Genomic DNA, 23112 nt, shown 5'->3' with positions numbered 1-23112 from the left:
TAAACGTGTTAATGCATCCAATTATACTTCAAGAAATTCACAAAACTATAGTTTACCAAAATGTCGATTACAATTATATTAAATCAAAGAGCGCAATTTTTAAAAGAGCGTTGTAACATGGCATTGTTCTAGTCAGATGTAAATTTTTATTGGGCGCTTACAAAAGCAAGTGCACGCAGCAAGCTGACCAATGAGGATTTCGGCACATATTTTTTCAATGCGCTCGCTAATAACTAAATTAAAAAAACAACAACTCAAAAGCCGTTAAAAATTGATACATGTATATAAATTCTTTAGTTAGATTCATAAAATTCCAATTATCCCCGAGTTTCTGATATGTAATTCGCGTATCATGCAGGCATGGGTTTTGTCAAATACAACACACATACTTTAAACTTCAATAAAGACAAGACCTTTGGAAATTAAAACTATGTGTAAACGAGAAAAAAGTATTACCATTTCTATTTTATCAAATGCTTAAACCCAGCGATATGTTGTTTATTCCAACTCATTAAAAAACAAGCCCCCCCCTCCCAAGAATACTCTCAGAGCGCTCGCTTAAAAATACTTCCCCGACCAAAATGTTGCTGCTTTTATAATTATTTTATCATCATTTAAATTGATGAAAAAAACTTCTTGAATACTGCACTGCAAACACATGTACATCGTACACGTACAATGAATTACAAAGTAATAAAAAAAAAGCAATGTCTCATGCTTTGGATAATTGTCAGAAATTAATATGTATAGTCAATACTAGTTAAGCCTTGGTCACTTTTTGTTAATATTTCCTGATTTAATTATTATGTTCTTTCAAGTCTAAATCATGATGTCTGTGTAGACGAACGCATGGTTGACTTTAAAGGCAGGCATCAGTTAAAGCAGTATATTTCTGTGTTAATTATTAACCTGTACAAAAAATACAGTATTTTTTCTCATTGGAATATATTGTTCTTCTGCTTTGATATGTGCCTTATCACGTTGTTATTTGTGATACACCAAAATAATACAAGCCTTGAGCTTAATTTATTTTGATTTCAAAATAAAAGTCCAATTTGAATTTTTTTTTATTACATTGTTCGTTTTTAGAATAAATTAAATACAATCAGATGAAGAACACTAAAGACACACAATTAATAAATAAAAGATTTTATATATGATGGTAACGAACCAGAAGCGTACAAGTATCGTAATTTAGGCCCTAAGAAATGCTTGTTAGAATTCATGTTCAAAGTATGCAAAATACTTTATCACAAATTTACATTGATAACATAAGATATATAAAGTATTAATATTAGTCATATCGTGGTTTTAAAAAACATGAATGGCTCGTGCACCAACATTATTAATGTATTATACGTCTAGCTGCAATAATACACGTACACAAATGAAAAAAAGACAATTCCAAACCGTCAGCCATCTCAAAAATCCATAAAACGAAATACAAATACCAATTCAAGCAGAGCAACACGGACCCCCAAAAAGATAGAGGTAGGATCAGGTGCCAAGGACGAGTGGTCATCCTCTACCGACCCGTCACACCGGCCGTGTACTCTTTGTCGTAATCGGGAAAAAAACCTGGAAAAGTCCGTAGACAATTAGGGGATAAGTTATGGTCTAACAATTAGTATGAAAAACGTCAGTCAGCATGCGACCCAGTGGAAGATTGTATTTGCTGACAAGGTCGTTGTAAAGACAATAGAACGTACGCAAAGATGACTTCAAACTGTTGATAATCCCGTTTTATCAACTTGTTTGTCAGTAGCTTGTCTTGCTTTAAAAACTATTCATACGAAAAACATGCCCTTGCGTATCTAATTAACTGAGAGACAAAAACACCATATGCAGGTGATGAAGGTATATTGCTACATAAGTAAGGAAGGTTGACTATAGAAAAATTGAGGTCATCGCGTTTATCATAGAGTGTTGCTGTTAGGTTACCATCAATGTCCATTTCCAGTTAAATATCCAAATATGATGTGTGAAAAAGGGTATGAACTATTATATCTATACCATTTTAGTACATGTAATTAGATACTGATAACATTATATTAGGAAAAATCATGCCACTAACTTTGCAATTTTTAAAGAAACACCCCCTCCTAAGAATAATGTAACCAGATTAACGATTAGTACATTGTATATCATGTTAACTTACATTGATAATGGATACAGTGTGAATGTATAAAGTTGTTTACTAATCTGAGTTCTATATAAATAATTAATCTAAAACAATCAAATGTGTTCTGAAAATGGTGCGATACGAATTCGTGTCAGCCCTGCAGATCGAAATCTGCCCTGCCACGGGGTTTGATACGGGAAACATGGTGTACCGTATATTAATGTATGCAAAGTGATGTACATGTATTTACATGTATAGCTAAGTATGTAATAAACAGTTATACAAACGATAAATTATCCAACGTATGCACATACTATTTTAAACCATATGTTTTACTTGTGGAAAATACATATGTAAAACTTGACTGCAGGTGACTGGCACTTGGTTTGTTCCTTATTAAGGTACGAACTTTGTTAATCACTTTTTTCACTATCGTCGACTTGCATTGTATCTATAAAGTCAACTTTGATGTCCTTGTCATCATATCCTGAAAATCAGAATAGGTAAAATCAAAATATTTAGAATTTACTATAAATAAAAACACTATTGATACTTATTGTGAAAAAACGAAATGTGTATCAATACATTGTAATGAAAAATCTGTTTAAATATTACATTAATTTTTGTTTACCTTACCGACATGTACACGCATTGATTATACAATTTTAACGATGTACATTCATAAAATAAATCCATCTTACATATATTTTTTTATATCTTAGGGGAACACAAATCCCTTTACCTTTTAATTTAGAAAATTCCAACAGTATCTTTTGATACGACTGTGGACTTGTATCGCCCTTCCAAACAAGTCGGAAGTAAATTTGCTGAAACTTGGCAGGCAACATGTCAGAAATCTTTGAAAATTGAAAATATTTATTTATATGTGTTGTGTAAATTTAGTGAGTATTTAGTGAGTATTTAAAGCATAAAAAGATGAATGGGTGTGGTTATATCAAGAACAGACAATAAATAAATAAATTTATAGCAACTTTTTAAAAAGTTCTTGTTGATATTAACTTGTCAGTAGTTGGCACAAGTACATGATCAAATCTTCTTAAAAGTCCGACTAATCACTTCGTGAAATCGTTAAATTTTTTTCATGAAAATGCCATTATTTATTGTTCAGTGCTCATTATGTAGATAAAAAATCATGGCTCTTATAAACATGTGCTAAAATTATCAATCTTTGATAAAGAAATCGTTGGGAAAATGAAGATTGAATTCATTTAGTCAACAGTGAAATATAAATAGAGGCGTTTAAGTATTACTAATTTAAGAAGACCTTGTTCTAAATAAATGTTGCAATATAAAATATATCATTAATTGTCAATAATAAAAAGTACGTTCTATAAAAAAAATAAAGATGGTTACGTAGTTCGATACTTATAGTGATATATCATTGATAGTTAGAACTTTGAACACAAATGATTTTTTTTATCAACAGTGGATATTGTATCAATAGGGTCATTTTTATGCTACAATTTAATGGCTTTTAACTAACAATAATTTGTGAACGTTGAGGATTTATTTTGAAATTGTTTAGTGTGGGTTTGAAAAGTATATTGACGACATTTACCTCGTCTTTAGTCATAACTGCACGTTGAACACGCTTGTATGTCTTAGATGTTTTTCCTTTGTCCCCGTTGCAATGTTCTGTCTGTAAATAAAACAAAATATATTTAAAATTCATTTGAGGTATTAATTTAAAAAAATGTTTTTTGTTGTTGTTCTTTATCTGTATTGTTGAAACAAATATTTACCTCCTTTTCTTTCTCAGATGCCTTTTTAATGTTTCGATGCAGTTTTACATTATTCATTGGGTTTGTCATGCCGCTTCCATAATGAAAAACTACTTCCTGTTCATATCAACAAAAAAATAACTGTGCCAGGGAGCTAGTATTAATTCTTATACATAGTTTTTTTTGCTCAGTTTTGTTTAAACTACCTCCTTCTCCTTGCATCGATAAAAGGTTATCGTCACACGACCTATTCATGTGCGTCTGACCAATCAGAGTAAAGCTATTAATGCCTTAGGTCATCTATTGGAACTCTTCAAAAGTAGATAGAAAAATTAATTTATGCTTGTTTTCTAGGTAACCCCAAGTGCTTATTAAAAACCAGTAAAAAACATTTATGTGGTACATTTGGGGTATTTAAGATTTTCTGCAAATGTAGAGGTCGTGTAAAGATGACCTCTTATTGGTACCTGTTAGACTATGACGAGTGTTAGGAGAAGGTGGTGGTTTTCATTAGATTGTTTCTAGCTACATTTAATAAAATGAAAAACAATTCGAATAGAAAAAATATTGTGCATAATTATCTACGAAGAAGAGAAGGCTGTGTCACGAAGCCATCGAAGCGGATACAGAATTGATTTTTATTTTGAGCTTGTTCTGTATTTTATTACTTGCAAATTATAACACTGCTTAAAACGTACTTGTTTTCACTCAAAAATGTACTCAAAGATATATATATGATTTTAACTTACCTGTATCTCAAACAAATCCTTATCTGTGGTTAATTTTTCTTCCATCCACTTTTTAAGACAGTTTTTCTTTTAATTAAGAGACATATTATTTATTACTATTATATAATATTGCACTGCGAGCGGTCATACTACTGGGATTTAATACCCAGAACTAATCAGAACAGCATTTATAACAATAAAAGCAATACCAAGTTTAACCACATTATACCCTTAATTGCAATAAGAACACTGTACCGGCAGCGATTTGGACTCGTCCCTCCATTTTACTCGCTTTTCGCCGATAACTTTGTAGAAGTCTCGACGATAGATTCTGTCCACAATCTCTTGGGCTTTTTTGATTTTGTCATTGCCATCCGGGTTAAGGGTTCTTATCTGATTTAGGATGTCATCAGTTACCCATAGATATGCTCTCATATCTTTCACCGTCTCAGACAAACACCACTGTCTATATTATAAAAAAAGCCCAACTCTGATAATCGGGGGGAAATACGATTACGTTTACCCATGGCTTATCCTAATTTAAAATCCACACTAGATTGAAAGCGAATCTATTTTGTTTGTGTTAACACAACATGTTCAAGACATTGAGACAAACGTTAAGCTATTGACATTTTGATGTACAAAGTAAACATCTTAGTTAAAAAACAAATATGTGAAGAAATCTACATATATATAAAAAAACCGCCCGTACCTTCTTACGTTAATAATGACATAATTTCATCAGTTTATGGTAAGACTGGTGTTTGTTCAAATAATCATGTGTTTCCATAATATTGACATGTAGCTAAAAAATCATTTGAACTGTTTTATTAAGCTTTAGGGAAAAAAATTATCAAATTCAGGAACGTCAATGCGAATTGATCAAAATACTTACTCCGTTTGATTAGGTGGAAACATCAGGCTTTCGTCTGCGTTCAAAAACGCATCTGCTATCCTTTAAATTAAAACGAAAATGTTTTTATTTGGTTACAAGACATTTTGCCTAATGAATGTGACATTTTAGCCCAGGGCTGCATTATACAACGATATTAAGATTTAAGACCAAATAATGAATGCTTATCATCAAAAACTAATAAATGTTTGAATTTATTGGCTATTAAATACAATTACAAAAATTAAAATCAGAGTAAATCTAATGGTTTTATATAAATGTGTATGTCAAAGAGCATTCCATGATGCTGAAAATGTTTACAACTTTGTCGTAGGTTCCTTTGTAAAACGCACTCCTGATCTGTTATCTTCTATTCAGACATCATCTAAATTTAAAGTATATATCTTTGCAAAAAACTTACATCATTTCTACAGCTTTGGTCACAGAATGTTGGTAAGCTCGACGGTGCAAAGTAAACCGGGTGTAAAACATGTCAAACAGATTAAAATACTCCTACAAAAACAAACAGGTTATACTTTAGCAGACGCATATCCAGAAAGTCTAGAGACTGCGGTCCTGGTGTTGAGACATATGGATAATATAATGTAAAACGGAATACTACTTATTAATAGGCTTCGGCACACAGGTACATGTGCTATAAGATTTTGTGCATTAACTTTTATAAGTGGATTTTATGTGTGTACATATGTAAATGATGCAATGTTTGGTAATATTATCGTGACCTAAAAACACGGCAAAATAAGTTATACTTCCACACAGGTAAGAAGGTTCTACTGCATTCCTTTACTGATTTATTTATTAAATAGTACGTATTTATGGAGACTAGGTGGTCAACATATGAACTATCAAATCTGCCTTAAAATATAAATATAATAACTTTGGCAATAAAATGTTTTTCAGATAAGAAAAATACCATGATTTTAGGATATGAATTGGAATATTTTTCTTAGGCATTATAATTAGCTTTTTAAGTACTGATTATTAAAATAGTCTTTATGTAGCCACAACTCCCACCATACAATCATCTTTACAGCCTCCTTTATATCAAACAAGGCCAAAGTATGAAATCTATACCGTTTACAAGTAAAGTATTTGTAAGATTAAACAGGTCGGGTACACTACCTTATATGGATAGCATTATTTAACACGTGACAGTATTTACTTCAAACAGATTCTCCAATCCAGTGAATGGGTTGCAAGGCATGACGGTCTACAACGTGTTTACGGTTCAACAAACGCACATGGTTTTTGTCTGTTTTATTCACAATGTTTTATTGCTTGCCGGAATGTTTGTACTTCTTGATTTTTACTTCAGAAGGTAAAAAGGGAAAGATTACGTACCATTAACTTTGTTCCATGCTCACAATGAAAAATACTGTTGTTTTAGTTGATCAATTGTTGCTTCAAATAATGATCAGTATCAAACGACTAAAAAACATACGCATACAAGTACAAACAGATTTTGATAAGAAAAAAATGCACAATTGTGTATTGATGACTTTATCATTGTGCACTAGAAATAAATACAGGTAACTGTACATTTTTAACATACGTGAATAGCCACGGTAGTAGAAATGCACAAATATACAAACGCAGAAGCGCAAGCTACGCAGCATATAGTATTTTGTCTGTTAAGCATTCTGATGAATGTCCCTGAAGAAAATATCAACGCGCATTCTACTAATGTTGTCCCAAATATGGGGTATCACGTGAAAAACGGTACTCACTGCTTCTAATTCAATAGGACGTACCTCTCTTTTAAACATTGACAATGAGGTATTTAAATAGGTTGATATAAGTCCTCATATGCAATATTATTCAAATGTGAGCATAGATATTGAAGTTCAGACATAATTGTCCATATTACCTTGAAGTTCATAAATTCTGAAAAATCGTTCAAAATGAGTTTCCAAACGACAATTCAAAATGGTATATATTTACAATACGCTATGTATACACTGAAATTTGTAGTAGCCCACAATGCCTTGCAACTCATTCACCTGATTGGTTTGTCGATAAAAGTAAACAGATGGCTAATTTAGTATGCAAATTTATGCCGACGTCACAAAATATAGTGGTCTCGACCTGTTAAAACTATTACAAGACGTGCCGATTTTGGAAAGCTGATGTGGTATTTCCCGTTATGTTTCACTAATCTGGCAACTTTGATGCTTCTCTCGCATTGGAAATTGTGATGGAGTCCCAGCATATGACAGTCTCTTGAAAAATAATCCCATTTGTCCACGTCAATCTTGTTTAAATCGTTGGCAATTATCTGTAGAAATTCACATGATATTTTGTAAAAAAAAAAAATAATCTACTTATTTTTCAAAGATATTGATTTCATGAAATATCTTTTTTAAAGAAAAAAAAAACTTCCCTGAATTGTTAGAATAAATCCTTAACAGTTTAAAATGCAGTAGGCCATTATTTTTTTTAATGTAGCAAACGAATGAGTACTTATACCTCGTAAAGGAAAGGTTTGGTTTCACGCTTTTCTGTGCAAGTTTCGTCCGTTTGCTGTTTGAAATGAATGACCACCGACATGTGTGAATAGTTACAGATTTAAATGATAATGTATAAGTATTGAGATTTAACTCTTTTGTTATTGGCAGTGTAAAATAAAAAAAATAAATCAATAAGTCAAATTCATTCAAAACAATAAATGTATCAAACGTAAGAAAAAGTACCTTAACTAGATCTGCGATGAATTTAATTTCCTCATCGTTAACATAATCTTGCTGAATGATTTCAAAAATTCCTTGGATCATTTTAATTGATGCGTCCTCGTGCTAATGATGTAAGAGTTAAATGTAGACACAACGGAACATTAGGCATTAATGGCACAAAATACATATTTGTATACTCTCTTTGTTTTTCTTTGCTAGAAATTACATTGCATTTGAAATTGGAGTTTGATTACATTACATTTAAATTAAGCATTATAAAAGCTACACACGTGCTTTTACTTACTTCCCATGTTTCACCAGGTTTTGCCTTCTTAAAGAATTGTAGATCAAACAAGTGGGAAAATGGACCATGGCCTACACATTAACGAAAACAACACATTTTTGACTCAGTATCTACAATCACCGGTAAACTCGGTAATATAAAATGATATACCTACCTAAGTCATGGCAAAGTCCTGCTACTTCTAAACAAAGAATTTCTTCATCTGTTATTTCGAGCTCATTTAACTGTTCTGCAGCTATTTTCTTTTGTAGTTCTTGGCCTAATCTTCTCGCCAAATATGATGTTCTGTAGATTTAATCAAAATCGAAAAATATATTTAATGAACTGCTTCTGAGAAGCATATCTTTATAGTGTCAAAATATACGACACCTTTTTTAATTACGTTTACCCGATAGAGTGTTCAAATCTAGTATGGCAAGCGCCTGGGTAGACAAAGGAGCATCCACCAAGCTGTTTAATGGATCGAAGTCGTTGAAACTGTGGAGTGTCGATGATCCTGATGCACAACGGATGCAGTTCTATAGGTCCCCAAATTGGGTCATTGATAATCTGTTACGTATAGACAAGGGTTTGATGCAATATGAAAGGGAACAAATAACAATACTGTTAAACTCCATGTAATCAATTGATAGCAAATCAGTTGTATATCAGCTTAAGACACGACGAATGTTTTGCAAATAATGACATTTGAAAAAAAAACAAATCAGCTTAAGGCGTATCCCCTTTATTGATATATATAGTGTCAGTTCCAACAACGCTTTATTGGCATGCATTTACAATGCACTTACCTAAAGGCTATAAATAATAGAAATTAAACATGGGTACCTTGGATATTATCAATGCAAGTTGTCAGGAAGTCTATCTTATGTTCAAAAAGAAGAAATAACCGCTTCTGCTACCTTTTTGAATATTAATCATGCTTATGTTGCAACACTTTCCCTTGATAATTTGACTAACGTGTTTAGATTTGTTTCAAATTCAAAGAATTGTTTGCAAATCAACTTAGCCATCAAAATAAAATGAACCAAAATAAAATGATTAGGTAAATGGAAAAGCTTCGCTGTTAATAATAAATGATGTAAAAGGTAACATTATGCTTTTAACCCATATCATTAGTGAAGGCAGCTTCAGGAAAGAAAATTAAGACTTCTTCATTAGATTTATAGAAAGGAGTGTGATCCAAGCTTTATAAAATTTGTGAACACAGATTTATTATTGACAATAAAACAAGACGCAAACTTCTACACAGAGGTACTTGGACTGCGTAAATATAACACTCGTACGCTTCGTTTCATATACATACACCACAACACAAGGTCATTGCGATAACCATTGAACTTTGATATGTATAACGCATACTCTCCGTTCAAGAAAGAGCCGTTATCTTGATTCATGGGCAGTTGACGTTCAAAACAACTTTGAAGGAAGTTAACTATGGTGGGTAATAGGGTTAAAAAATCTATACAATTATGCAGACCTGTAAATATTTGAATATACTTGAATGTTCACTCTGATTAGTTGAATATTAATTTATAAATACCTAACATTTGGCAAGAAATCGTTGCGCATAGTTTTTCTTATCCGTAGCTAACACACTAGCTTACATTATTTGACAAAAATGATTGTTAACAGATCTCTTCTCTTGTCGACATATGACAGGTAAAATGACGCTGCACTAGCGTAGAAACTTGTTACTTTACCATAAATAATACTCTAAAGCATGTCCAAGAGCTTTATATTTTACAACCGATTTTTGATTTACAAAATTTTTACAGCTTTCTGAACTATATTTTATGGGGCCTTCACATTTGCATCCGCAACAAAGCTCCTAAGTCTACACGGGTGTAATCAGAAATCTATTCGGGTGTTGCATAACCGTTTTGTAATTAAAAAAAAAAGAACAGAGAAGACAACAAAACACATCCATACACAATGAATAATTGACATTCTTTCTCAAAAGAAATTGTGTCATACTTAACAAACAATAATCATTAAAAGTAATATAATTGTTGTAACAATAAAAGCAATATTCATTGATAAAAAAAAAAAATGCCAATCGAAAAATGAAAAATATTTTCGGGAAAAAGACTAAAAAGGCAGGTAGCCTAGGAATATAAATTCTTCTTTTCACATTTCTGGAAATTGTTTTTTAGAATCATTTTACGTAAATTTTGTTTTCGTCTACGTATTACATACATATCGATATTCTTAATATTTTTTGTAATGTGTAATTGCTAATCAGGCAGAAAACTTTTTTTCTGTGCAATTGTGTGAAAAGTAATATAATGTGTAGCAATATATCTTAAATAGATAATAAACGAAAAAAATGTTTCTAAAAGCGTTGATGAGGTAAAGTAAAGCATTTACATGTAGTTCACATTAAAGATTTTATTCTTTACGTAAGCAAAGCTTCAATAGCAATCTTATGTTTCAATAAATACAGTGCATCTGTGATCACCATGTAGGAACGGACTGAGGTTTAGTGTATTTTTTACACAAAGTTCTTAAGCTAGATTGTCAACAAATTAATCATCAGATCTGCCTTAAACTTAAATTTATAAGTTTCCGATATCTTAATAGAGAACTTTTTTTCTTAGAAAATTTAAATAGTCTAAAATGGCCACCACCATTGATATTGAGCCATCTTAACATTTTGAATAAAGGTCGAAGAGAACCAATTGATAAATTATAAAGGCTTATCCAAGACTATTTTCTTTAATTTTTGATTAGAAAAATAAACCCAGAATATTGAGGGGAAAAGGCGTGGTAAATGTTGAATGAAATACACTACCAATTGTGCTTCATGTGAAATTCACGTAAAAAGAGTTCCACGTGAATTTCACGTGAATTTTTATTCAAAATTCACGTGAAATTCGTGTGAAGTGATTTTTACGTGAAATTTGTAATGTGAATTTCACGTGAAATAACTTAACGTAAAATTCACATGAAAACTTTTACGTGAAATTCTTGCGAGTGCTCTTTCACATGTTTAACATGAAATTAACGTGAATTTCACGTGAGACACAATTGCCTGTGTAATTTAATGGAACTGTCTAAGATTAAAAAAATATATATATAAAATATATTTAATTCTACTCCAATCACACTTCTCTACATGTAAGCCAATAATATGCCATACTTTTAATTAATTTTCTTAATCTATATCTACATTTTCAATACAATGTCTTCTAATTACTGGTTAAACTATACCTTCGTTTCCATCCTGTTACGCAACCTCTTCTTAGATAATCTGAAAAAATTAAGGGATTGATACTGAACAACAGAGAAAATACGGTTTATTCAACGTTTTCAATTAGATAAGTTTCGCATACATTTGAGTGGTCAACTTTACAAGAGCTGTTCAAGTGAAGATCGAGATTTATTGTGACAAAAAAGTTGCTAAATCTGACGATGCAAATATATTCGAAGTTCTTTCTAAGCTCTCTCTAAGACGCTTGAAATTAAAATTAAGCCTTTAACTAAAATGGGTGTGCGAAGAAAGCTCTCAAACCACTTAGTAAAATTGATTTTATTGAAAACGCCTATATATTGATATCATTAATTATTCAGCTTGTGGCAAATGGAATATGTTCTGTACACGTCACTACCAGCTTGGAACTTGATAGCGGATTATGGTATATCAGAAAATATTGGATTACATTTTATAATGTAAATAGTGTTATCAACATTTAATATTTATTCAAGTCTTTCATTCAAAGTAATCTTTTATACTATTTTTTTAAATTATTATTATCAATTTGATTATATCACTTTAATTATAAAGATATTTACCTGAAAACGCTGTGTCAAAAAAACCCCAGTATCGCACAGTAGACGGACGAAATTTTTTTCAGTGTAAGGGCTTACAGTCACAAATCCAAAATTGGTTCTTATCATTCTTTACGATATACCTTGATTTCGTGAACAAATGTATTGCTATAAAGAAATGCACCTTGACACAAAGAGAATGGTAGATGTTGTTATCTCGGTTATATATATATATCGACATATTTGCTTAATGCCTAATCGATGCAAGGCACACCGACTCAGCTATGTTAAGGGCGTCCATACAAAAATAGCGATATTTATCACATAAAATGTTAGCCTTTGAACAATCTTGGTATTCTACTCCAAACATTTGTTAAACAAAGTGATATTTTATCGATTATACAAATTAAATAATTTGTTATCGGATGGACAATTTTTGAGTCTCTTGGGAATACCCTGTCACGTGATACTGCTAAAAATAGATGAACCAGGAATAATACTAAAAAATGCAAAGTGCAAGGGCTTAACATAAACAAATATAGTTATTTCTGTTTCTAACTTGTAAAATGAACCTTCAAAATTTTGAAAAGTGCTGGGAGCTTAAAATATTCAAGTAAGAACAATTATTAAATTCAATGTAAACAGTGTATGAACAGCAATTTACTGGGATTTCCCGCAATTAACGCTTATTTATATGAAATGCGTAGCGACTTCATACAGCTCCCAGCACTTTTTGATATAATAGGGATACAATGATAAGACATGGAAATTTTCAATATACTTGATCAAGTGTATGCCCTTGCACTACTGCATTTTATCTGACCCACTTCACTTTCAGCGTCATTTGCGTGAAATTCAAACGCAACACTGACTAAGATTATGATTTTAATTTTCAAAATAATTTAACGCTGTGAATTTCACTAAAATAATGTTAAAATGTTGTTTCTGTTCACACCAATCATCATTATAAAATTGTTGAAATTGGAAAAACATAACTTCATCAGTTGCCTTTATTGGGGGGGGGGGGGGGGGGGGTTGAGTTGAGTTGAGTGTTGAGTTTGTAATTTACACATTTATGTTTCATAATAATTTATGTTACTATGCTGGTGAATAAGTTCTTTTAATGTATACTCAGGTTTACTTGTAATCATAATTGATATTTTAGTACTAATTAAAGAAAGCAAGAAGAAACAATTTATCAATATTATCAAGAATTTATTTTGATAATCAACTTTACAAATACTATAGAGATTGCTTTTCTGTGACAAACTGTTCAACAAGACTAGTGTTTTCTGATTTTTAGTATTTTTCAGTCATAATGTGTAATTTATGTAAATTGACAATTCTTCTTGCACACTACATGTTCTTCTCTTCTGTCTTTTTGATATTAGGAGGTAGTCCAGTTGATAAGAAAACCAATACCTGAAATGATGAATATATATCAATTTCAAATTTCATTTCAATAAGATATCAATGCAAATTATTATAATAGGTTACATTAGTATGATTATCAATATGATATTAAAAAACAACAAACTATGCATAAAGTTGAAGTTAGTGAGTAAAAGAAATATTTATATACATTTGTAGTACCAACTTTTTATCAACATCCCAAGAAATGTTTTCAGTGTACCATCTACTGCCTAAGTAACCCTGAAAATGAATAATATGTCATAATTAGCATTAAGCTATTGTGTTAAAGATAACACAAGAAATCATATTGACGCAAGCGTCAAATGGGCCGCAAAATATATAATTGTTGTATGAATCATTGGTTCTTTACAGAAAAACACACCACATAGAGGAAAATAAGAATTGGTTGTACTAATTTTTATGGTAAATTTTAATATACTTTCAGCAACTTGTTTTGAAGTTTAACATTTTACTATTATCACAAAGAATCGATTTCGTTACTGTAAGCATTTCTAACGGAAATTGTATGACCATTGCCATAGTATGAAGTAGTGGAGAACACAATGATTTGTATATTACTCTAATACAAAGTTCAACTCATCATTTAAAATTTCTCTTGGAGATTATGTATTTCAAACCATTTTGGGTTTTTTTGTTGTTGCATTGTATTGAATGAAAACTTAATGCATTAGCTAAATATATGATTTCAAGGGACCTCATAATAAAATAAAAATGGATTAGTTCAAATTTTCCAGTGAATTCAAATTTTCATTTCTGTCATATTCTTGCGTAAATAATTAATATAATGTCATTTCATGATATTGTCTACCACATTTTACATGGAAATATAATAAATACAAAAGTCATTTTATTTGACACGACACATAGAAATTAAAATATATCATTTATATAAAATTCAATGACATTCAGGTCTTTAGTATTTCAGGTCTTTAGTATGTCCCGCATACCGTTTTGAAAAGAATGAAGAACTCCGAAATTTTCCGAATAGATTATAGTCTCGATAAAAACGCGTCAAATACGACAATCTACTAAGTATGACCTACTTTTCATTTACGAGTAAGACAAAAAATATGTGATATTTTCTAAAAGGCATAAAACATATTTCTACATACAAATTTACTTTTAATTCATAAAAATAAGCATAGTATTAATTCTACTAAAAATGAACTATCCCGCAGAAACGCAGTAACAATATTTAAATGTGTATCAAATAACGGACCGCCTTCCGGCGGCCCGTAATGAAAATGAAACATTACCCTATTATTGGGCATATTAATGTCGGTTTCAATTTCAGTGATATTACATAATCAAATGTTTATTTTTTAAAATGTGTGGAAATTCAGTTTGAACACACTTTAATTTTGTCTTAAATAAAATTAATTAGATCTTCATAAAAGAAGGCTGACCAGATCCTCACAGTAATCTTTGTAGTGCTAGCACATACAGTGTTTGGCCATGGACTTTTTATTGCGTACTTTGAACATGGAGGAAATGCGATCTAATATTATCGCGATATGAGACCAGTAAAAAGCTACAATGAGCCTCAACGCTCTCTATCAACAAAACTAGCGAAACGCAGAACAATTACGTTGCCTGACTGAGTCACCAAACTGATGTTTGAACACAATATTACATGTGTGACGGTCAGACCGGTGCGAACACCGGCGCCAGATAGCTCAGTTGGTAGAGCACCTGACTAGAGATTCAGGGGGCCCGGGTTCGAAACCTGGTCAGGTCCGTCATTATTTCTCTCATCCCGTTACATTTGGTGCAGTGACCAACCCCTGGAACTGACAGGTGAACTCCTGCCAGGGGAAGAGCCTGGGGTGATCTTCGGGGACGAAGATCATTTAAGGGGGGAGGAATGTGACGGTCAGACCGCTGCGAATACCGGCGCCAGATAGCTCAGTTGGTAGAGCACCTGACTAGAGATTTAGGGGGCCCGGGTTCGAAACCCGGTCTGGTCCGTCATTATTTCTCTCATCCCATTACACATGAAAAACAAATGTAAACAAGTAAACAAAATCGAAGCCGAGGAATTTCACTTCGTTTCCGTTCCATCCAACAATATTAGGTCATATAAAACAATATCTAGCCGAAGTACAGATAAATCCTACCTTGTTCAGTTGAATCCTATGCCGATTTCTGTCCACGCTGGTTGTAAACGAGTTAAATTCCGAGATATATCACTGAAGTCCACATGTTTATTCTGATCACAGCTGCAAGCGCCGGTGTGACGTAGTCAACCTCGACACGTCATCAGACGACTTAGGAATTTCATGATTTCGCGAGATATAAAGAATAGTTTATGATTTTATTTCAGTACACCTTTCTTGAACCATTCAAACCCAATAATTAATCATATTCATTTTGGTAGATGTTTGTTAATTACCGAAATACCCATATCTCGTAAAATCTCATGAATAAGGGGCGGGGCTTATGCAAATTTTTCTAAATCACACGTGGTAGAATTCTTAGACCTTCCTTAACATAGCTGAGGAACATTACTGTTACCTGAAGTTTAAGAAATACAGGAAATATTATATAGCTCTGTTTTCTAATTGTTAACAAGTTTATCTAATGTTACTTTTTTAACCTTACAAATATCTTTATAAATTGATTAATATAAACAAGTTTGTCATTCATTTGGATCTATTTTGCAGACTTAGAATTGCAAACGTTGACTATTACTGAACATGTAGGAAAAATAAATCCTATTATTTAAAGTAAGGTATTTGATTACCAATAGTATTATAATCCAGTTTTTCGCACAAAGAAACACCAATCAAGCAAAATGTAGCTACCGAATCTTCGCAAAATGTTCTGTTTCTGTTCTGTTTCAAAATTATCATCAATATATATATATATATATATATATATATATATATATATATATATATATATATATATATATATATATATATATTATATATATATATATATATTTCATTCAATAGAAACAAAAGCAGAGTATACATGTAAATGCCAGTTGCATTAGTCTCCCTCAGAAGACTCACAATTGTATTTTTTATTTCAGGTCATAAGTAATGCCTTATGGTATATAACAGACAAACAGAAAACTGTAAATGATGCAGCACTTCGCTACAACCATGTTTCATCAGTCCCACCGCCATTTGATCAGTATACAGGTTATAATGATACAAAAAGGAAAGCGATTAAAAGTCAGCCGCTAACAAGTGGGCTTATAAAATCACATGCTGAAGCACTTTTCAGTTTACTAGAAAGACCAGTTATGAACTCTTCGCCTGCATGGAAAGAAATAGCTAAACAATATTACTTATTAGGTTTGTTACTGACTGTTTAAAGAAATTTGTGGGGTCGGTAAAGTCCATAGAAGGCGAGGCGAAGCCGAGCCTTCTATGGACTTTACCGACCCCACATATATGAGATTTGAAATATGAAATATGAAATATATGATAATTAATATGAAATTTAGTATACCTGTGAGGTCTATCATGATATTATCTAGGTCAAGTTTAATTTTAGGTATGATACAGCAATTTTCGGCAGAGTTATGCCTCGTGGACTTAGAAATAATCCAAATATTTGCAGTTTACGTTCATTTTCTTTGTGGATGTTTCCATGGGAGGGGGGGGGGGGGGGGCATAAGTGCCTCACTAACATCTCTTGTTCCAATAAAATTACAAAATGATACAAACATGGAGATGGAAACGACTCATGTCCAGCAGTAGGGAGAATATGTGGACTCTGCAACTTACAAAAAGGTATGTAGTAAAACAAAGACCACTCACTATGTATGCTGTCGACAACAGGTATTACAGTGATAAAGGCGAAGAGTATTCAGATGGAATTACACGTGAACATCCTAGACCACGAACAATGGAATGGAGAGAAACTATTTTTGTAAATGATAAACCGTTCAGTGCCAACTTGACACGCTTGCAATGTGCAATATCACGCCCTTAAATCTCAACAAACGAACTCATAAGTACAGGAAATACACGCATATCGCAGCCAGGGCATCAAATCATACCAAAGGATGTGACCAAACTCACGTGTCAAGTGAACAACAGAAAGCAGAACATTGAGTTCCTTATTGTTGATTTGGATACGAAACCAATCATCAGTGCCAAGGCATGTGACATGCTTAATCTAGTACAGAGAATACCAGTCCACAATATACAGGAAGAACCTTGAAAGAGGATGACCGTCAAAAGGAAAGACACCAGAACCATCACGGAATATATCTTTAAAAAATAATGATGTATTCAAGGGTATTGAATGCATGCCAGGAGAACACACTATCAAAGTTGATCCAAATATCAAACCGGTCATACATCGCCACGAAAAGTGCTCTGACAGAAAAGGTCAAACGTGAATTGGACCGTATAGAGCGTGATTGTGTAGTCATTTGCATTAATCTAAGGGATTTGAATACAGCAATCCTAAGTGAAGATTTTTCATTCAAATCCATAGAGGACGTAATTGCAGAAATAGCCCCTTCGGGGCTCTGGCCGACTCGTCTAGATGCTGTCAGTAGCAAGCTGTGTACATTTACAGTAACACACCATTAGGAGGGGAGATACAGCTTTACCCGCCTTCCACTTGGTAATAAATCAGCATTAGAAGTTTATCAACGAAAAATCTAACAAAAAGTACAGGGAATTGATGGATGTGAACCCACTATTAGTGACAGTTTTGATTTGGGGCAAGTTCCGGCAACTACATGCAGGAACACGATTATACTGAGATGGAGAAAATCGGAAAATACAACCTGAAGCTTAAACCTTGAGAATGCGAATTTAGGAAAAGCAGCTTACGTTGGACACGGGTAACTGAATAGAGAGTTAAACCAGACAAGGAGACGATAAGAACAGTAACAGAGATGAATAAACCAAACATAGACCTTTCTTGGTTTCATACAATATCTCTCAAAGGATGTGTCTGATGTAAGCGCCCCGCTTCGACAACTTCTAGAGGAAAATATCTGTTGGCACTGGGACGACAACAAACGTCGGAGGTGAAAAATGAGTAAGGCATATTAATTTTTTTAAGGTTTTAAATGACTATATATTGGTCATTAGTTTATCACACATTAAAAGTTATTAACATGTGATGTGTTAATTGACAATTATTCTGAATACATCTCCAACGTTTGATTTTAAAGTGCTACATTAAAATGATGATATTAATCAATATGTTGATTGATCCTGTCGTAGCTATGGAATGTCACGTACGCATTTTTTTAAAGTCAGATTAACTTAATATCAAAATAAACGTGTTATACCATATGCCATCCTACAAATAACAAATCTGTTTTATGGAACTTCGTGATAATATTTATGTTGTGTACACTAATTAAAATATAGGTTGCCTTACCGTAGAGGAACCAGTAACTCCTTGCCCTTCCATCCTTCACCCGTTTGAAGAAAATATACAAGGCTGAAAGGTAAACAAGAACAAATATACATTTATTTTATGTAACTAGTTGCATGACTAGTGAAATACATATACCTTCTGGGTTTATCTTTGCTGAAATGTAATATTGCTTTCATAATGTTAGCATAAATATTTGTGCATTTCTCCTTTGTATTTCTTGATCATCTGCCAAAAAAACATGCTTAACCGACATTTAAATACAATTTTCGATAAACATATCGAAAGTAAAAATTGCACTAATTCTGCTATTCATTACGTACATATAATTCTCTCAATCGTCATAACCACAAATTTGCATTTGCAAGTTCCCAAGTTTTTACAGTTATGCTGATAACCAAGCTACACATGAAAATTATGAACAATACTTAAAAGTCTCCGCAACTCTGTTTTTCAAATTGTAAGAAATCTATTTTTTGTTCACTGACGTATGATACTCGAGAAGATTTATCATAGTCGTAAGCTATCAAATTTTAAATGATTTTTGGTTTGATTTAATTGTAAATATTTGGGTTCTTGAAAATTCATTGCATCATAAAATCTAATACTACGAACAGCTATCAAAATTTACAATCATCTCATGTAGCTAAATATGTAGGTATAACTATTACATATAATGCAAAATTGAATGCTTACATGATAACACTCGACGCACTACGCACGACAACGGACAATTACATATAGCAATAGGTCATCTGGATTGCCAGGTGACCTGAAACTAAAGCTGCGATTCCTTTTAACTCAAGAGATATAATTTCCTGGTATTTTAGTTTATGTGTAATGCTGTCTAGGTTTAGATACGATAATTTGCATCGAGTTCATACGTTGTAGATATGCCAGTCCCACGCTCCGTTCTACATCGGTTATGATTATAGCTGTTTTTGTAAGTATTGATTTTAGATAGAGTCATCTAAGGATTAATAAATGAATTATTTACGAATACAAGTAATTTACTTTTTTGATGGAATCTCAGTCTCCTATTCAAGGTCTTTCGCAGCGTCATCCCCCTCCCCCACTTTCACAAGTTTAATTACAAACCATTTTACCATTAATGAGTAATATACCAGTTTGCGATATTATATTTTTTTATGAATGAAATGCACCATTAAGCTGCTTACTAATTTTATTAGTATGTAAGCGGATTTAATTTGTGGTAGAGGAAACTGATGATAGAATAAAAAGCGTATACTTATAGATGAAAACTTTAAATCAGAGCATTTGGAAATAGAAAAGAAAAACAAGGTCTTTAATTACAAACTGAGTTTCGAACAAGTATTCTTTGCATATACACTGTACATGTAAAGACTTTCACTTTAAAAACAGGTAAAGGGTTTATTATCCCTTAGTTTCAACTGTCGATGAAGTAAAATTTGCATTCAAGCATATTTTATGATTAAGATGCAAGGCAAAAATATCAAGTCTGCATGTCATAATAAGAAACGTTATTTCAGGATTGATTTTAATTGACACCAAATTGATCAATAGCTGCTCTCAAACCTCTGTCATACTGAAGCTGCATCCACACGGCTAAACCGCTGCGTTCTTAAATAATGTAAAACGCCAAGGTAAAGCTGTAGAGTCTCCTACAGCGCCGTAACAACGCAACGGCATCTCTATTTGTCGCGGTGGGTCGCCTAGAACATTTCAGAACGTCATGCAACGGTGTGCACTTTGAACATGTACAAGGTACGCAACGTGGCTCTGTGTTCTGATAAATACGCCGAAGAAGCAAAGTAAGATCGCCTTGACAGCGCCGTAACGTCTCCAACAGCGCCACCAGAGCTCCGTTGGCGCGCACAAGGAATGCAGCTAATCCCAGTGTAGACGCAGTGATAACTCAATTGCGCTTGCATGGATTCCTCTGAGATTCACTCCGTCTCTGTCGCGCTCTCACCGCTCATCCACAGCGTTTGAACAAGTCGTTTGTCTTTTGGCTGCGTTTCAGCGACCCCGAACAGTCGTTTCTGCGATCATCGCACTCCTTTGACATTTCTCCTGCATTTTTTATGCGTTTGTACCGCGTTTTCACGGCGTTTGTAGTGTGTTGTCACCCAGACCACGAAAACGCGAACAATGGCTGTTGTACAATAGCAAGCGATGTATTGTTATCAAACATGATGTGGTTCAATATGTAAAAAGTAGCGTTTGCGAATATTTCAGGACCAAGGACGTAGACGGATTTTCATCTTGTTCTGATATTTTCACATTTTTTTCTATGTTTTCGAACAACTAATGACGGTTCCTTTTGTAGACGTGACAACTAACATTTTTTTCCCAAATTAATTAGAATTAGTTACGTTTCAATTACAATGTACCTTATTCAACCAAACATAACAATTTTTTAAATATTTATTTGCTAATTTTAAATTCTTGTTTGTTTGTTATGCAGTTTTACAAATTAACATTAACCTAACAAGAAATAAAGAACGTCTTGTGCACGCAGTTACCACGCATAGCTTTCATACATGTAGCACGTCATTAGCGCTCGGTGTATAATCAGCAAGAGCAAGTCAATCGCCAAGTAGAACTCTGTTGAAACGCAATTACACGTTGTAGGAGCTCCGTAAGAACGCCTCGTTTGCCGTCAAGACGCCGTCACATCATCACTTGATAAATTTTCAAATAAAACTGTACATTTTTTCTGAATTTGTCTTGCGATTCTATCAATTTACAACGTTAACACCTTGAACACGCTTTGGGAAAGCAACTTGGTGTGACAAGGCCTTTAATATGCATTTTCTGATTAGACAAACAAGAGGTCGGAGAAATTAAAAAAAGTTCGGTCAAGGAGTGTGTATAAGTCTTAGATGTAATATGAGGCAATAATTTGCATTTTATACAATATCTAACAAAGATATGTATCATAAGTTTTAATCAAAGATTTGCATCATTTATTTCATTTAGTTTATAAACAAAGCTTGATTAATACTTTAAAGTTTGGTTCATTGTATTTACCGTTAAACAATCAATGTTTTATAAAGTATATTTTTTTTCGAAAAAATAAATAAAAAAAACCCAAGGGTACCACTAAGCGAAGCATCCCCTCGCGACATGACTTGTTGTAGGGTGAAATGCATTATTTATGAAAATACATGTACATTTATTAGATCAAAATAAAAAAGACACAAGTATTTCTTCAAACCACTTTGAATTTTATACGTTATGTCTATTTAATCCCAATCCCCAAGCTCTGTGGTGTATAAATAGGAGTATGGGAAGTTACATTTACGTGGTTACACAGTTTTCCTATTCCTAGCAGAAACTTAACACATATGCTTTAAAGTTTAATAATTTAGATTTATTTAGTGACATTCATTTTTATATAAGTATACATAAACGACCCGTATACATTATGTAACGAAGCTGAGGATCTAGCGATCTGTAGTCTGCTCTGATGGACAATCCTAGTTGTTGTCGTATGTCAACCAATGATAGTAGATATGCAGCTATTATTTATATAAATCAATTTTCGCGTGATAAATGTGCGATATCTATGAAAGTCTCTTTTGAATTTTGAACCAGTTCCATTGTAAGTAAAGGAATTTCTTTGGCGTCAGGTACTCAGACCAGTAATGCTTTGTTTTTATTGGCCAACAGTTCCCTGTAAATATAGGTTTCCAAATCCACACTCTCACGAGAGCAAGATAATCATAATTAAAGACTATGTACATGAATTGTAAATAATTTCATTATAAAAGACTAACGGAGTTACCGTCCTTTCGAGTGACGTCACAATGGATTTCTTATACATTGATAATTTTGATAAATGACATGATTAGTTACTTGGCGTAAGTAAATTTCTACCCACAATGCAATTCCAAAAATGGCGTTTTCACCTGCTCGCGAGAATCAAAGTAGGACATCTGTAAGACACAGATAAAATGTGTAATTTCAAGAACATCATGCATTTAAGTAAATAAAACGGTATATTTCGCGTAGTTTTTGGCTATTTTTTAGGACACTTGACCAACGTTGGAATATCAATCAGATTCGGAAGCAACAAAAGCAGGTCCG

General features: G+C 32.8%; 1 protein-coding gene and 2 long non-coding RNA genes across 8 annotated transcripts; 1 reads left to right on the top strand and 2 right to left on the bottom strand.

Annotated features, from left to right (window-relative positions):
• Window positions 1–557: 557 nt before the first annotated feature.
• LOC105321268 (deoxynucleoside triphosphate triphosphohydrolase SAMHD1) lies at window positions 558–19161 on the bottom strand. Of its 6 annotated transcripts, none has more exons than XM_066071373.1 (17): window positions 19042–19156; window positions 12271–12389; window positions 11689–11728; window positions 8867–9027; window positions 8633–8763; window positions 8479–8549; window positions 8196–8297; window positions 7972–8025; window positions 7616–7780; window positions 5906–5997; window positions 5488–5547; window positions 4848–5058; window positions 4614–4679; window positions 3886–3981; window positions 3702–3782; window positions 2865–2979; window positions 558–2609 (listed from the first exon to the last, which is right to left on the bottom strand). In XM_066071373.1, the coding sequence occupies exons 3-17, from the start codon at window positions 11698–11700 to the stop codon at window positions 2536–2538; spliced, it is 1491 nt and encodes a 496-aa protein (XP_065927445.1). In that variant the 5' UTR covers window positions 11701–11728; window positions 12271–12389; window positions 19042–19156; the 3' UTR covers window positions 558–2535. The 6 variants fall into 6 exon arrangements, with proteins under 6 accessions (XP_065927445.1, XP_065927446.1, XP_065927442.1 ...); XM_066071374.1 differs by having other exon boundaries at window positions 12271–12414; window positions 19042–19139; XM_066071370.1 differs by lacking the exon at window positions 12271–12389 and having other exon boundaries at window positions 19042–19161.
• LOC109617774 (uncharacterized) lies at window positions 13276–16518 on the bottom strand. The gene is made up of 3 exons (XR_010709312.1): window positions 15798–16518; window positions 13844–13899; window positions 13276–13668 (listed from the first exon to the last, which is right to left on the bottom strand). It is a non-coding gene; the product is annotated as an uncharacterized lncRNA (long non-coding RNA).
• On the top strand, window positions 17489–19973 carry LOC136271401 (uncharacterized). The gene is made up of 3 exons (XR_010709313.1): window positions 17489–18693; window positions 19032–19111; window positions 19930–19973. It is a non-coding gene; the product is annotated as an uncharacterized lncRNA (long non-coding RNA).
• The last annotated feature ends 3139 nt before the right edge of the window (window positions 19974–23112 follow it).

The sequence above is a fragment of the Magallana gigas genome, chromosome 9, assembly GCF_963853765.1.
Source record: "Magallana gigas chromosome 9, xbMagGiga1.1, whole genome shotgun sequence".
Taxonomy (NCBI): Eukaryota; Metazoa; Mollusca; class Bivalvia; order Ostreida; family Ostreidae; genus Magallana; species Magallana gigas.
This window is presented reverse-complemented; position numbering and strand designations above follow the sequence as displayed.